Source organism: Embiotoca jacksoni, unplaced genomic scaffold (assembly GCF_022577435.1).
Source record: "Embiotoca jacksoni isolate LCO1_2020_lvr unplaced genomic scaffold, fEmbJac1.0.p SCAF_14, whole genome shotgun sequence".
Taxonomy (NCBI): domain Eukaryota; kingdom Metazoa; phylum Chordata; class Actinopteri; family Embiotocidae; genus Embiotoca; species Embiotoca jacksoni.
This window is the reverse complement of record NW_027185274.1, coordinates 5,798,606-5,813,884: the sequence shown is the minus strand read 5'-3', so window position 1 is coordinate 5,813,884 and position 15,279 is coordinate 5,798,606. Positions and strand designations below refer to the sequence as shown.

At 39.7% G+C, this 15,279-nt stretch overlaps 1 protein-coding gene across 2 annotated transcripts in view; it reads left to right on the top strand.

Moving 5' to 3' along the window:
* The window catches only part of kcnab1a (potassium voltage-gated channel subfamily A regulatory beta subunit 1a), a 104,091-nt gene that overhangs the window by 69,620 nt on the left and 19,192 nt on the right, over window positions 1–15,279 (top strand). For both annotated transcript variants that reach the window (XM_069147592.1, XM_069147591.1), the window contains exon 3: window positions 9,572–9,609. In XM_069147592.1, coding sequence (XP_069003693.1) covers window positions 9,572–9,609 — 38 coding nt within the window. The remainder of the gene's footprint in view (window positions 1–9,571; window positions 9,610–15,279) is intronic.

Below are 15,279 nucleotides of genomic sequence, written 5' to 3'. Positions count from 1 at the left end.
AGCACATTTGGCACAAGACCCAGGTTATGTTTAGAGCTGTGATGCAAAATTGTGATACTTGATGTTAAATATCATTGAGTAGGACAGTGGTCAGTTTCTGGGTTCATTTGACCTTTGTGGCGTTTAAGTGTCTGCTTCCACTCAAAAATGTGTCTTGCTTATTTTTAATGTTGGATGTTTTGCTGTGGAGAATGAAGGAGGAAAGTTTCTCTGGTCATGTAAAGGTCAAGTTTAATACATCTATATGCAAACATGAAACGTGTTTGTTTGTTTTTTTTACTTTTGAAATGTTCTCTCTCCGCTCTGGTCCAAGCGCACGCACACGACCATCCAGAGTCCATCTCTGTCAGAGATGTCTTCTTCCTGTAAGCAGGATTGTGGTGCTATTTCTTTAAATACTTCAGCGACCTATGCGTAGTACACACGAATGTGCATATGGTTAAGTTGTGGTTCGTTCCTAAGGTTGTCTAACCACTGGAGCAAGTTTGCATACATTAGTAAATATATGTTACCATTGCTTTCATTTATTTAAGTTAACAACATAATCATGCGATTATTTTCAGATGGACGGCCAGAACACTAATCTGAATCCGTGAATTTACCGAACGAGATACAGAAAACTTGTGGAGAAATTTTATAGACAAAATTTTATGAGAGAAGTTGAATGAGAGTCTGTGGAGCTGAAGGCGTTTTGGAGCCACCCTCTAGCGGCACCCGGTGGTATTGCATCTTAAGATACTTCTGCATCGGCTTCAGTTTTTAGAGCCGCAATATACGTCCACTTTTACATACAGTCTGTGATTTCACCCATTGGTTTGTGAACTGCCGTTATGAATACTCGAGTATGGTGTTTTAGCCGTCGCCATCTTGCTATTTTAGAGCCAGAAGTGACCATATTTGGACGAGCTACGGGGAAGCGATCGGTGGATCCGAGGAAACGATGCCCCGCCCACCCATAGCACAACCTGACTGCACCACAGGCCTGTCAATCAAACAGACACGACCCCAAACATACTGCTTTTATTGGCTTAATATCTAATTAACGGTGATATTTTCAGATGGACTCCCAGAAAATTAATTGGGAGTGACTTTAGTAAATAACACCAAAATGGGAGTTGATCAAAAGAACTGCAAATATATTATTTCCTCACTCGGAAATAGCAGCAGTACCACATTATGCTTGTTTGGCAGTTTTTTTCCTCCCCTCTGTTGTCAAGTACTAACTCAAGGGGGAATTGTGGGATTTGTCTTTATAACACTGTCAGGTCTTGACCTTGCGATGTATGGTGCCGAGATGACTTTATGATTTGGCACTATAAATACAGTTTTAAAACCTTAAACAAATGTGGAAAAGGATCTTTTAGTTTCAGCTTCAACACCCAGCAAGAGGAGACTACATCTGACTTGCGTCGAAAGAGAGAATTCTTAAAAAATACAAGTACACCTTTTCTCTTGCATTGCAGCAATGCAGTTTGTTGTATTTTCATTCAAATTCTCTTATTTCTTAATTTCATTTTAAAATTGCGTCACCATGCACATTATATTATGAGGTGCCTGCATGTTGGTCTGATTTCATTTCAGCCGTGATTTATATTTCTGTGGCACCCAAAACCTTTTGATCTGAAGTGGCAAAGCTGACTGAATAAAAGGGACAGTGAGTGCCAGAGGTTTTTCTGTGCTTCGCAGAACTTTTTTTTTTTTTTTCAAAGAACTGTTTTTCAGGGTGTAATGTCTGGATCTCAGGACACCTCTGAGCACTGTGGCTCCAGGTGGTTCACGGTAGAATGAGAGGTCTGACTCAAACTGGCTGAGCCGCTCGGTGTAGAAAAGGTCAGCATAATGCCAGCTGCCTGCCACATGGTGCGCCCGGGGCAGACACGATGCTGGCAGGGGAGAGGAAGAAGAGAGAGGGCAAGGAGCAGGATGCTAAACGGTGTTTCATTGTTTCACTTGAAGGATGAAGGAATAGACCCAGATAGATGAGGATGTAGTGTGTGTGTGTATGGTATGTATGCAGTTTCTCTTACAAGCCTACTGTAATTTTACAGCAAAATTCCTCAGAACAAAAACTCAAAACTCAAAAACAAAGACACAGTGCAGTAGACTGAACAAAATAATAACAGACGTTCAGTAATGTTCAATCACGTCTCCTCTTTTTTCACAGAAATTCACAGTTTTTTGCTGCAGAATTCCCACAGCCCATTTTCACACCTCATTCAAGACAACGCACAAATTCATCCACATATGACATTCAGACTGGTTTTCAAGTTGTGAATAAGGGTTTCCACATCAAGATTAAAACAGGCAATTTACTTGAGTTGTTGAAGAAAATTTTGAAAGGGATTTAATCTTTACTCGCTGGATTATTGCTGCACTGACTGAGGACCCGAGGTGGCTTTTAAAATGTAGAACCTGCACCTACAGGGAAAGTAAAGATTGCTGCTGCATTTAAGATTCAGAGCAACATTGCTGAAGTGTATAACAAAGCAGGAAAAGTGAAACTTTGAAACATGTATTTGAGGGGTAACAGTAGGACTGTAAAGCGTAGATAAATTATACAGTGCTGCAAAAAGCTGTTAGAGTTCCCTTTACTGTGATATTCATTTTGCTGAGATTATTTTTCAGATCAGTTTACAATTACTTTTTTTTAGAAAGTTTAATAGTCACAATGCCTTGTACACAAAATTCAGATGTGGAGCATCATCACTTCATTCAATGTGTTTAATGGACTGCAAACTGAAAACATTGTACTAAAATATAAACTGTATCGACTCTCTAAGTCATCTCACTGGCATTTTTTTAAAGGCTGCATTTCCAGAAATGATTATATGCATACCTTTTCCTTTCTTACTGTATTATACTTATTACCGTGAAGTTTGTTTTTTTCCAGTGATTTAAACTTTAAATTGAGCTTCAGCGCAATTTTCCTTCAGTTTGTTTATTCAGCATACTGGATAATTATTAGTTGACTGCATTTATTCACCCATATTAACGCAGATATTGATATGGTAAATGTGTGTAGCTGATGAATTAATTGCAGTAATGGGTTCATTTGCTGTGTGTGAAAGCAGGAGAGGACCTGTGCAGGCAGATGAATTAAAATTCCTCACACACACACTGTCATTATCTCAGGGACAGAGTGTAGCACAGAGGGAGCGGTGGAGACGAGAACAGGAAAAATTAGGAGGAAAGTTGTGACACTCTGTCTCTGCAGTTTTGCCCTTGTAGTGCCAGTCTCTATTTCTTACTCTGTCTGTCTTTCCCCGCTTGTTCTCTCCCCCTATTCAACACTCTCTCCTATCCATCTTGATTTAAAATCTCCTTTAACACCGTCAGGATCCGGAAAGATTAAATCTGGATCACACAGTAACAGTCAGTGTTAAATAAGGGGCACAGAGCTGTTTGGATTCCATCCATGACACAGTACCATTATTGTGGCGTGTGAATGTCTGTATGTTTGGGCTCATTATCACGCTTGAGAATTCATTTTATGTGACAGGAAGTCATCGAGCAGATGATATGGCCTCCTCAGAGCTGATTTCATGGAGTCAGTCTGGGATGACTTGAAGAGAGCGAAATCCACAGAAGAACTGTGGCAAGGTGTCCAAGATGCTTAAAACAACTGACCAGACAAGTACCTTACCTTACAGAAAAAACACAAGAGCTTCCCATGTTTTCCACATGGGACACGTATATGACACGTAACACAAAAATATCAGAATATATTAAACTTATTAGGAAACAACATGTAATGAAAAACACACAAGGGGTTCATTTCTTAGGATACTCAGAAAGCAAAATTTCCCATTTAATTGATCTAGTTCAGTGTATTAATCTAGTAGTTCTCACTGCATAACACTTTGTTGACAATGTCCTCTCCTACACGGAATACCAATATTAGAGTGAACACGGCAATCCACGATTTGTATTCAGACAGGACATTGCATAATCAAAATTCTTTGTGAGAATGGTCGTTTTTTTTATTCTGCAGTGCTCAGTTTAAAGTTGTAACTGATGTGAGGACTGCTGCAGTTTATAAACATCTGAATTTTGAATTCCTTCGCAGTGTGTGGATGCACAAACTCATTTGAATCCGTAGAGCAGCGAGCACACCGATAAGAGCTGGCAGGGGGAAGATATTTAATTGGCCAGCAGAGGTTTGGAAACAAACATGGAAACAGAAAAAAATAAAGAATAAGGAATATAGAAGCAACAGATATCAAAATGGGATATGAAGAAGCATGGATAATCCTAATTTAAAGGTCTGTTTATTACCTTTTGAGGAGCTTTCAAATCAAATTTTGGATCTTCAGTGAACGGAGCTACCTGAATGTAGAATTTCAGCCATATGAGAAAAGAATTTAGAGAAATAAATGCTCACCTTTTTACATGTCTTCCTTCCTGAAATACACTCTGTCGCACGTTTCCAGATTTGTTTCTTTTCTTTTTTTTTCCTCACTGTCTCTGTGGGTCTTGTACTATCATCTGGGCCCTGAGAGAACCAGCAGCTTGTTATATGGTTAAGAGGGGGGATAGAGGTTAGCTCTGTGCTGAGGCAAGATCAAGAAGGCAGTGACACACAAACATGCACACAAGAACATGCATATGCTTACGGTTTGTAATACAGGTTCAACAAGCTGTACAAAACCAAAAGAAAATACCTTACAACCTTTTTTTTTAAACCACATATAAACAAAAGAAGAAGAATTGTTCATTTACGAGCCACCAGCCTTGTATATTTTTCAGTAAGTACTGCTCCCTGTTTTGCATGGCAGCCCTGCAGAATGAGAAACCTTTTCCATCGTCACTCCGACTGCATACTTGTTAAAATTCAATCTATTGTTTATTAATATAGAGAGACAAATTCTGAAAGTCAATTTGATATCAGTTATTTCCATTCGAATAACTATGAAATAACTTGTTCCATATTTGGGCAGAACATAATTGAATATGAGCTCAATTTACATGCATCTGAGAAGGTCACATACTGTGTAATGATTCTTTCAACAGATATAAAATCCTTTCACCAGTTAATAGAAACTAAAGTGATTTAAAAACAAACCAAATCATTACCCAGACAGAGGCAGATGTGGAGGGTGGATTAATTGATTGGTAATTAGAAAATTCACCATGACCCCGACAAATAATCCACTACCTCTTCATTCACTGAAAATACAGTAGCAGAGTGACCGCACGGGGGGTCTGCAGTGGCCTCACTGTGCTGTCAACACACACAGTGGCTCCAACAATGCTAATTGGTTGGGGAAATGGAGTGTCTTTGGACAGTACATGCAAGCCCATTTGAAGCTGCTGACTAAACAAAACAAATGAAAACAGTTGATGCAGAATTCATGATCAGCGTTATTTGAACTTCTTATTCAGCACTTCTGTGTGAACCCAAATCCATTTCTCTGTCCTCGCACCTTTCACTCATACCACACGATCCAGGACCATGATGTTTTCTTGAATGCTTGCTGCACTGATGCGGCACTATTGATTGATGAATTCTTAAAATGTTTCTCCAAGAAAACTCTGCAGTGTGAGACGGCAGGAGGCTGGACCTCTGCATGTGTCACTGTGGTACTTTTTACGAGAGATTTGAGTGCACAAGAACGTACTATAGCTTGTCTACTTGGTTATGTACTTTAAGACCATGCTTTAATATCATCAGCTGCATTGTTCAGCTTCCTAATGGTGAGTTCATACTGTATACTTCAGGTACTAAGGAGATCAGTTATCCTTAGCTATGTGCCCCTTTCTTGTTTTTCTTATTGATAAATCTTTATACCCTAAATACAACAAAACTTCAAGTCCTTGATGTCACCTTGATAAACTCTTCTCAATCCTCCACTACTGAAGCAGAAGTTCAAACGTCAGCGTTGCATCAGATGAAACATATTTTGTGTACTTTGTTGCTTTGTTCACCACCTGTAAGCAGTGCTGTTGCCAAAAGAGTAGACCCGACAGAAACAGAAATAGGTATAACAGGAGACGAAGGCAGCAAATCAATACAACTTGAAGTAGAATACAGGAGACAAAGATGCAACACAACTCCAAATAGGTGCAAAGGATGACATGTGTGAGGGAGGGTGAGTTTTTCTTTGTGTGTGTGTGTATATGTAACAAAAATGTAAGGTGCAATACAGGATCTTTAAGCTTAAACTCAGACACAGACAAAACCAAACACACCCACAGAGTAATATAAAGACAGAACCTTGTTTGGTTAGGTTTAGGAAAAGAGCTAAGTTTGGGTAACTTAAGTTGTGTTACTAATGTACGTTTTATAAATTACACAAGTTAACTTTTGTATGCAAATTGAAATAAATTGGTGCTGACTCGCATTTTCACACAGGACATGAACATCTGTGTCTGGGTTGAAAGTCCTGGGTTTGATCCATCCAGTCATCACCAACCTGCTCCCCAGTCGGACTTTGTCACTCATAGCCTGACCTCTTCCTGTGCTGTTGTCATAATTATTACGGCCACTAGAGGGTGTATTGATTGTAAATATTGGCCGTTTAAGCTGCTTACTTATCAAATACTTGCTTGGCTATCAAATACAGGGGAGCGAGCCCAAATATTCATTGTTGTATTTAATGTTAATTTGTGCTTACATATAATTCATTAATAACAGTTTTTTACATCCTTTAACAGTTGAAATATGTGTCTGTTAGAAGATGATGCAGAAGTTTACCATATTCGAGCCAAAACAAATTATCTTTTGCTTTTTTGTGTGACTCATCTGGATAAACTTTGCAAGCATGACTGGCTCAAAGATGCGCTGCACTGCGCTCTTTTATTGGAGCTGGAAATGAATTCATCCATCCAGCAAAAATTATGACTCAGCCTTCCCATTTGTAGGCAGACCGGCTGAAAAGGCAGAAAAAAAGGGAGCGAGGAGGTCAGTTTAAAACGGAGACACCAGAGAGAAATGCTTCATCTAAATGTGTTCCATCTATCACGCTGCCAGGCACAGGGCTGGATTCAAGATTCAGGTTAAAAGGACTCGCACAAAGCTGAAAGACTAAATTACATCTCTTGACAAATCTACAACTCATTCTCATCCTCCTCTTATTCTCTCTATACTGTTCCCCTTTTACTCTTTTCCTTGTACAGTTGGGCCCATGTCAGTGGATTTGACCTGCCAATCTAATGCTTGACATGTCAGATATCCTGAAAAAGGAAAATATGAAAGTAGAAAAATATAGCAAGGTAAAGAGGATTGAGTGAAGTATCAAGTACATGTTGATATATTCCTGTACCACTGATATAAATGTTACCACCTCTCCAGTTGTTTTATTAGGTTTTAGTTTGAGCCTGCTTGTTGATTTGAACAATTTCCAGCTTAAGAGAAAGGCACTGCAGTGTTATCAGATTTACTAATGTTGCGTAGCAACATCAAGTGACTCTTCCAGAAATTTCCAAGAGCAGCTGCCAGTGAAAAAAAAAAAGAGCCGCTTGTCGTTTGCAGGGCTTTAATTTCCATCAAACGGAAAAATCAGTTTGACTCTGTAAGGGCTGTGGCCTTGACATTAGAGCTCTGCAGGGTGTTCCTCCCCTGCTGAGCCTCCTGCTTAGACACAAAGCTCAGAGCTGCGACTGGACGTCACCAGCTGTGATTACATTTCCACCACGCTGGAGACAGCTTAAAGGAATGATTGAGCACACAAACATACACACATAAACACACACAAACATACACACACAAACGTACAAGCGCAAAGCAAATTTTACATACATGTGTGGATAAAGAATAAAACACGTCATGCGTTTACTGTATAATAAGGACAATAAATAATGACTGTCCTGTTGATGTGTTGTGGCTTACTGAAGTTTCCATGGTTACGAGTGTTAATAATTCCCCATAACCTTTTTTCCACCAGCAATTGCCGTTATTTTACCTTTGCAGCCCCCCCACTGCTCAAAAAACGTTGATTACAATACTGCTGATGATGCGTGCTGAGAAACTTAGCTTTTTGCTCCTTATTAAGTTAAAATAATATCATTATGCACCAGCAGGTCCTATACACCCTCAGGGTGTCATCTGTAAATTGAACCTCAAATCATTAATCACATTTACCATCAAATTTAGGGGATCCATTTAAAAAACAAAACTCTTGTGTTACGTGCTATATTTCAAAAATAAATAGAAGTTAAGGGCCATGTGTTTGAAATCATTATCATAATGTCCAAAAATTATATTTTTAAATATAATTTCATCAAATTGCAACAAATATATGGAAAAACAGATTTAAAAAAAATGTTTCAAAGCACCAAACCTTTATACATAAATCTGTGTGTGTAACAAAAAAAAAAAGAATATTAGCTAGCTCAGCTTTTATTTACCACCATATCACGTTTGACTACAGACATTTCTGGAGATATAAAATGATGTATCCGATATGATAGAATACCTGACCTCTTCAAGGTCAGTACTATTGATAAATTATATTAAGGGAAATGTAGGTTGCTCTTTGAAGGTTGCTGTCACAGTTAACAGTAAATGACAGAAGAAGTTTAACGGTAGTTGATGTGTAAGCACTGTGTGATGTTAAAGTACCAGTTTCTAGGTCTATTGGCCATCATCATCATCTTTTATAATCCTTAAATATTTATGTTGGCATTAGCCTTAAAAATACCACCAACTATATACCGCATTTCAGTCCATATAAAGGGTGACGTACTGTAGGAATGATAACATAAATTGTTCATTTTATGTCTACGTGTTATTTAATGTGATCCAATACATTTTTATGGAAGTTTCCTTTGGCTGAAATTAGGAAAATAAAAATTATGGTGACAGTGTCCTCGGACATGCTGCCAAATTTCAAATAAACTGCCTCATATCTTGTCAGGCAGCCCAGATTTTCTTGCAACTCCAATGTGCACATAGGCCTTGGTGCATTAAAAGGTTCACACCTGCCACTTTTCTGATACAAAAAGGTGTTTTACTCTCTGTCCATCTGGCAGAGTGGGACAGTTTCAGATTAAAAAAAAAGAAAGAAATGAAACGATTTGACACAATCTGAATGGAAATCGTCTCCTGCCACGGCAAAGCTACATGCATAATTCACTGTGGGAATGTGCCAAGGCTTTAGTGTCTCTTCTGGATGGGGTGGCTCAGCTTTTTGTCAGACTTATCGGCATTGTTTGCAGGGCAATCGGGAGTGTGATGCCCGATTTACACACACACACACACACACACACACACGTTTGTACAGCTATCTTTGTAAGGAAAGGACATTCAGTGACATATTGCATATCCTCGTCTCTTACCTTGGTGTCATGTTAGCCATCACAACAACCTGCCTCACCCCAACTCTTACACTAACCCTAAACTAAACTAAACCCAACTCCAACGTTAAACCTAAAGCAAAGTCTAAACCCTCAAACAGCCCTTTGAAGAGGGCAGCAAAAGTCAGGCCCGGACAAAATGTCCTAATGCCGATAGTCAACGACAAAAACGGGTCCTCTTAACGATAGTTGTACAAGTACACACACACTGAAAAACGGACTGACAGGATAGAAATGTTCCCTAATGATGAAATGTCCCTGTCTCTCTCCCTTGCAGGGACGTGGGTGACGTTTGGGGGACAGATAACAGATGAGGTATGGATCATTTTATTCTCTGACATGTATAATTAATTTGAATGGACTCTGGTTACTTATTTGATGACTGTGATATGCTATCAACTGATTTTTTTTAAAGATACAATCGTGAATATTGTGTTGAATTTGAATTATTATTTAAAATAACATGTTCAACTATTGTGTGTTTGTTCTGAGCACACAGTGATGAGTGTTTGATACTGTAATAAGCCACTGACATTAAACACTTAAATGCACTTAACAGTACAGTTTATAACACTGGGCAGATTTAACTATGACAACATTAGACAAGGTGTTTCTGGCTTCTGTTTGTTACCATTTGATTATAAAACATTTCCAATTCTCCTGTAACAACCAAAAACTACACCTGATTTAAACCTGGCTGGCAGCTTCAAAGTAGTCCCTTGGTGCAGCGATGCACTGCTCCTGCCATGTTTAAAACTCTCCTTTGAAGTCCTGTTCTCTAAGCGTGTCAGCATGATTCGTACTGGATTTCCTCGACAGTGTCAAAATGACGACACTTCAGCTTGAACTTCATTTTGGGGAACAGAGTAAGTCGCAAGTAAGGATGGTGAGGAGCGACGATTGTGAGAAATTTGCAGGTTTTCAACATGCTGTGAGCGTGCGTGTTGTCATTGTTGGAGAACCCGCCTGCCATCGGTCCTCAGTTCAGGTTGTTTGCACCAAATGCTTTTCCTCAGAACGTCACAGTAGAACTTGGTGTTGACAGTCTGACCCTGGGAGACAAACTCACAGTGCACAACCTTGCAAATGATGAAGAAAACCCCCAGCATGCACTTCTAAATTGTTCTCTTCACATGACACATGTTCTTCGGTCTTGGGCAGTGACGTTCTTTTGAAACACGAATGCCAGTCAGATCACCTCGCCCGGCTCATATCTTCATTACTGTAGACTTTTTAAAGCATTTGAAGGACCTCCATTGCTGATTTCCCGAGTTTGACACGAGTTGTTCTCTGTTTAAGTTTCAGGTCAGTTGCCACACAGACATGTGCAACTCAGGGGCTGATGTTAATTGAGAGACATAAACTTGGAATACTTACTCACAAAAGTAATTGCTTCCCCCTGCTTCCTGTACATTATTGTGCTTCGGTCCGTTCATGTGCAACAGTACCAGTCTTGGACCTGGTAGAAGCACACAGTAAAACCGTACCGCAGTGACCGCTTGAAGCAAAAAAAAGGCTAAATTCAAAACTGACTGACATTTGAAAAGCAGCCACAAAGTCAGGAAGCCTGCAGACCAAGATGAGATGGCAGTATTTGAGGCAGAGTGACCATCCAAATCCATTTCTTGTTTCCATGTTTGTTAAAAAGAAATGTATTCTTGTTTGGCTCAGTGTGTACAAAATAAGCCAAGAACGATGACATTTTTCAGTCATGATTCAAGTGTTTTTTTTATTTTAGTTTTTATTTGAAAGCCTGTAGAACCGGTGCGACTATCTTTTCCTCCATGAATTTTCTGCTGGCTGACCTTTGATTTTATCTTTCTGGTTATCTCTGCGAATCTGTCGCACAAAATGTCACATGGAAAGAACGACTAAGTAACAGAGTGCAGGGCTTTTTCTCTTTAAAACTTCGAGTACCTTTTACAGTTTGCAGGAATAGCGTGATAGATGAACTATAGCACCGTCGGTGTAACTGTGGGAGATCTGTCACACCACTTTTTCCAACTGAGTGGTGTCACAGTTAACCTTGATCAGGCCTTGTAGTTGGCTGGCTGGCAAACTTATAATACCTACAGTCTCAATTAGTCTACAGCTGTTGCCCATTTTCCAAGTTATGATGGAAGGTGTGTGTTTTTTTGTTTTTTTTACATTTCTTAAATATAAAAAGTCTCTGAGACTGTAGGTGTGATGATCCACATAGTTTAAACCGACCCAAATTCATGCTACATACTGTTACATAAGCTTACTGTTTCTGTGTTCCCCGGGGTGAGCTCTGTGTGTGTGTGTGTGTGTGTGTGTGTGTGTGTGTGTGTGATGACCAAGGCCAAGACCCCAGCAGCAACATCATATCATGTTAGTGTTCATCAACATACATGTACAGGGGACTTCAGTGCACACGTGTACACATAATGCATAAGCAGTATGTCCTTTCTCTGTCCCAGTATTATTTTTCTTACCTTAAGCTTTAGTGCCATCAACTCACGCACGCAGTACCCTCAGAGTTTTGCACGCATTTTTCCTCCCATTATTCTGAACAAGCCCTGTTCAATGTCAGCGGAATCACTCAGACACTTCAGGCTGTGACTCGAACAGCTGGGATTCATGTGGGAGAAGCTGGTTGGCTCAGCGTAAAATCGGTTTTAAATATTACAGTATTGACTCGGTGCTGAAGATCCTGTTTAAGCGCTCAGTAGAGATGCACAATAGTGCATTCGTGCTTTTGAAAATAAGTAGAAAACGAAACAGGCGAGGCAGACAGGAGGGTCCGGGAGGACATGCAACATCGAGCAATTCCACAATGGCAAGAGTACCACAATTACATGCAGTGCTTTTGGGTTCAAAAGTCCTTGCCGCCCTGTTCAATGTCATCGTTATCAAATGTGCCCTAAATCTACTGCATGTCCTCAACAGAGTTCAGTGTCCCTGTCCTCATTAAGGAATGCACAACAACTTTGGGCATGCAAAATTTGTGAGAGAGCAGCACAATTACAGACGTACACAAACACTCAGGAAAACACTAAACACAAAAGTCTTAAATGTTGATTTGTAATAAGAATTATTTTAAATGGATTAATATTCTCCAGGAAGATAAAAAAAAAAAAAAAAAAAAAAAAAAAAAAGACTAAATCATGGATATATATCTTTTGTTATACAATAAGTAGTTCTGACCAAGACATCTGATTGGTCAACTGTACATCAGCAGGGCAGCTCACCCTGCTCATCACTAGAAAATATCACTCAGCCATCTCCATGGCAACATTGTAACTATCAGCGCTGGATCAAAGACCATTAAGCTACAATATTGATATAAAATGAATCGTTGTTTTCAACGTTAATAAAATAATAAATACTGAACATTTTTGTTCTGTGCTGTTAGATTGGGTTTGGATCATATCAGCTGTGTCGGTGAGTGGGTGACACGGCGCTACTATCTTACTACTACTTGTGTCCATGGATTTCTTTTTTCAGCAGATATCTAAATTACAACAAAATTGAGCTCGCAAAACAGTTTTTGGTTTCTGTGTCTTATTTATTCAGTTTGAGACTAGAAATCGTCTCTGTTGCTAAGTCGTTACTAAGGGTTGGCCTACGTGCACGAGTGGTAAACACAGCATACATTAGACAAGTTTACTGACGTGACTGATTGTTTTCCAGTTATTAGACATACGCCATTATATTACCATGGAAGAGGAGATACCACTAACAAAAAGTTGAATATTTTGGCAGCAAATTGCCCCATAATTTAAATACATTTTGATCACATATTTTATTTAGTTGGTAATTTGTTGTATAATCGCATTATTGAGAAGGTGTGCTTGCACAAGCGCCTTGGTCCTGACGGCATCACTGTGGTGTCAATTAATGACGTTAAAGCACAACCTGTAGTGTAATATTGCTGAATAAAGCCATTAGTTAGAGTTCAAACCCCTCTATGAAGCTAGTGCTAGATATTGCTTACTCAAAACTGGATCTATAAATCATAAAGTGAATTTAAAGAAAGTCTCTCTTGTCGATGTCAACTTTGATGTAGCTAGTTTAGAGGGGAGGAGTCATAAAATCCTCTCAAGGTTGTGTGGGCAGCTTGTGGGAGGTACTGCTGCCTTGATTCTGGGGTTGTGAGAGCGTTTCTTCCATCTATGGAAATCCAATTCTCTTCCACCCTTTGTGCCCCGGGAAAAAAATAAATAAACAAAGAGAGAAGCCTGAAGCGCGGCCATGCAAGCTTTACGATGACTCAGTACTTGTCTATAGGTGATGGCAGAGGAGCAAATGTTTCTGTGTGTGTTTTTGTTTTACAGGCAGATTATTTCTGCAGTTTGTGCTTGTGTTGCAAAAAATATCCCACTGTTTGAAGGCCAGTCAGTCATATTCTGTTCATCCAAAATGTCCAGAAGGCACAAATAGTCTGAAATGTGAGTAAGCAGCAGTGAATCATCTCCAATTCAGTCTCTGACCCTGAAAATGTCACTTTAAGCTCTTTTTGACAGTAACTGGCCCTTTAGTATCTTATTTGACTCAACGTGAATGAGCAGTAACCGAGGGCCAGTCATTCTTTAAAAAAACGACGATCGTCCTTTTCTTTGCTTTCTGCCTGTATCCGTCTCCTAATCTGTCCTTGTAATAGTTCCTCTGCATTTTTCCACCTTACCTGCCAAAGGTTTATTACCTACAGTAATTCTTCCTACGTTTTATTTATTTCATCCATCAAGCAGTACCTCACTAACTTTCCTTTACCCTCTATTATCCTTCAAACCTACCGATCCTTCACTTCACTGAAAATCCCCCCCCAGTGCCCCCGACCGTTGTGATAGAGGTTGTTTCCCATCTGCACTCAGCAGAGACCTGTTAGGGAAAGAACACGCTGTTCATTTTCTCCGTCGTACCTCTTTCCCAAAACTTTCTCTCCTCAACTGACCCCCTCCTTTCTCCAATCTCTCCATTACCCAGCTCCAGCTTTTCATTCTGCTCTGTTTGTCTTAATGTCAATCCAGGGCTCAGAGACCGCGAGAGCCATTTTGAAATGTGGAGACTCTTCTCTCTGTCCTCGCTGTCCTTTGAACCTTCTCTGAAACAAGTGGATTTGCATCTGATAATGATGCAGTTCTCAAATATGAATGGATTTTCAGAAAGTACTGGTTACACTAAGGTGGAACAAAATTTCAATATCATTATACTTTAAACAGGCAGAGGCAGCAGACACCATACCTACTGTAAGTAGTAGTAATGTGCTCATATGCAGTGCTGAATCTCGTTAAGCAGGATCGTCACTGGTCATCCATGACATGACAGATTTATTTACTGTAGTTTCTTTGTTCTCTTGTCCTTTTTGTTCTGTTTGCCTCCTGTTTCATTCCCTCCACCCACCTGAAGTCCTCGGCTGTGTTCCAAATGACGTACTTCCCTTAGGACACTCATAAATAACCGTAACATTTTAATGCATCACCTGCCAATTTATCTGCTGGCTTTAATTATTTAACCCAGAAATAATCTTCATTTTTTTTTTTTTCGTGGCATACAATAAACACACTGATGGCTTCTATCCAACAGCAGTATGGTGGTACTTTGGGAAAAATTTGCACTTTTGTTTGGTGTCCTGCTACAGCTGCAGCTTCCTGACGCCTTAATTTGAAAATTCTCGTGATTTTTTTTGGGACTGTTTTGCGTGCATCATCCGAGGACTTGCAGTGCACTGCATGTTTTCATGTGACAGTATGAACGCACTAAAGTATTCAAAATTGTGAGTGTTATTACATAAATACGCCATTTGAAACAGCCTTCAGTTTCTATCGCTCCTTGTCTTCTGCCTGCCACGCCCATCTCACCTGTTTCCACTTCCCCAATCTGCCTCGCCTGCAAACACTCAACAGGTATGCAGGTATATGAGCTTCCACTTTTGTTACTCCTGCTTACCTGCCTTCCTGTCTTCCTGTCTTCCTGTGTCATCCGTCGTCTGTTCTTGTATCTGTGGTTTTGTGTTTGAACTTC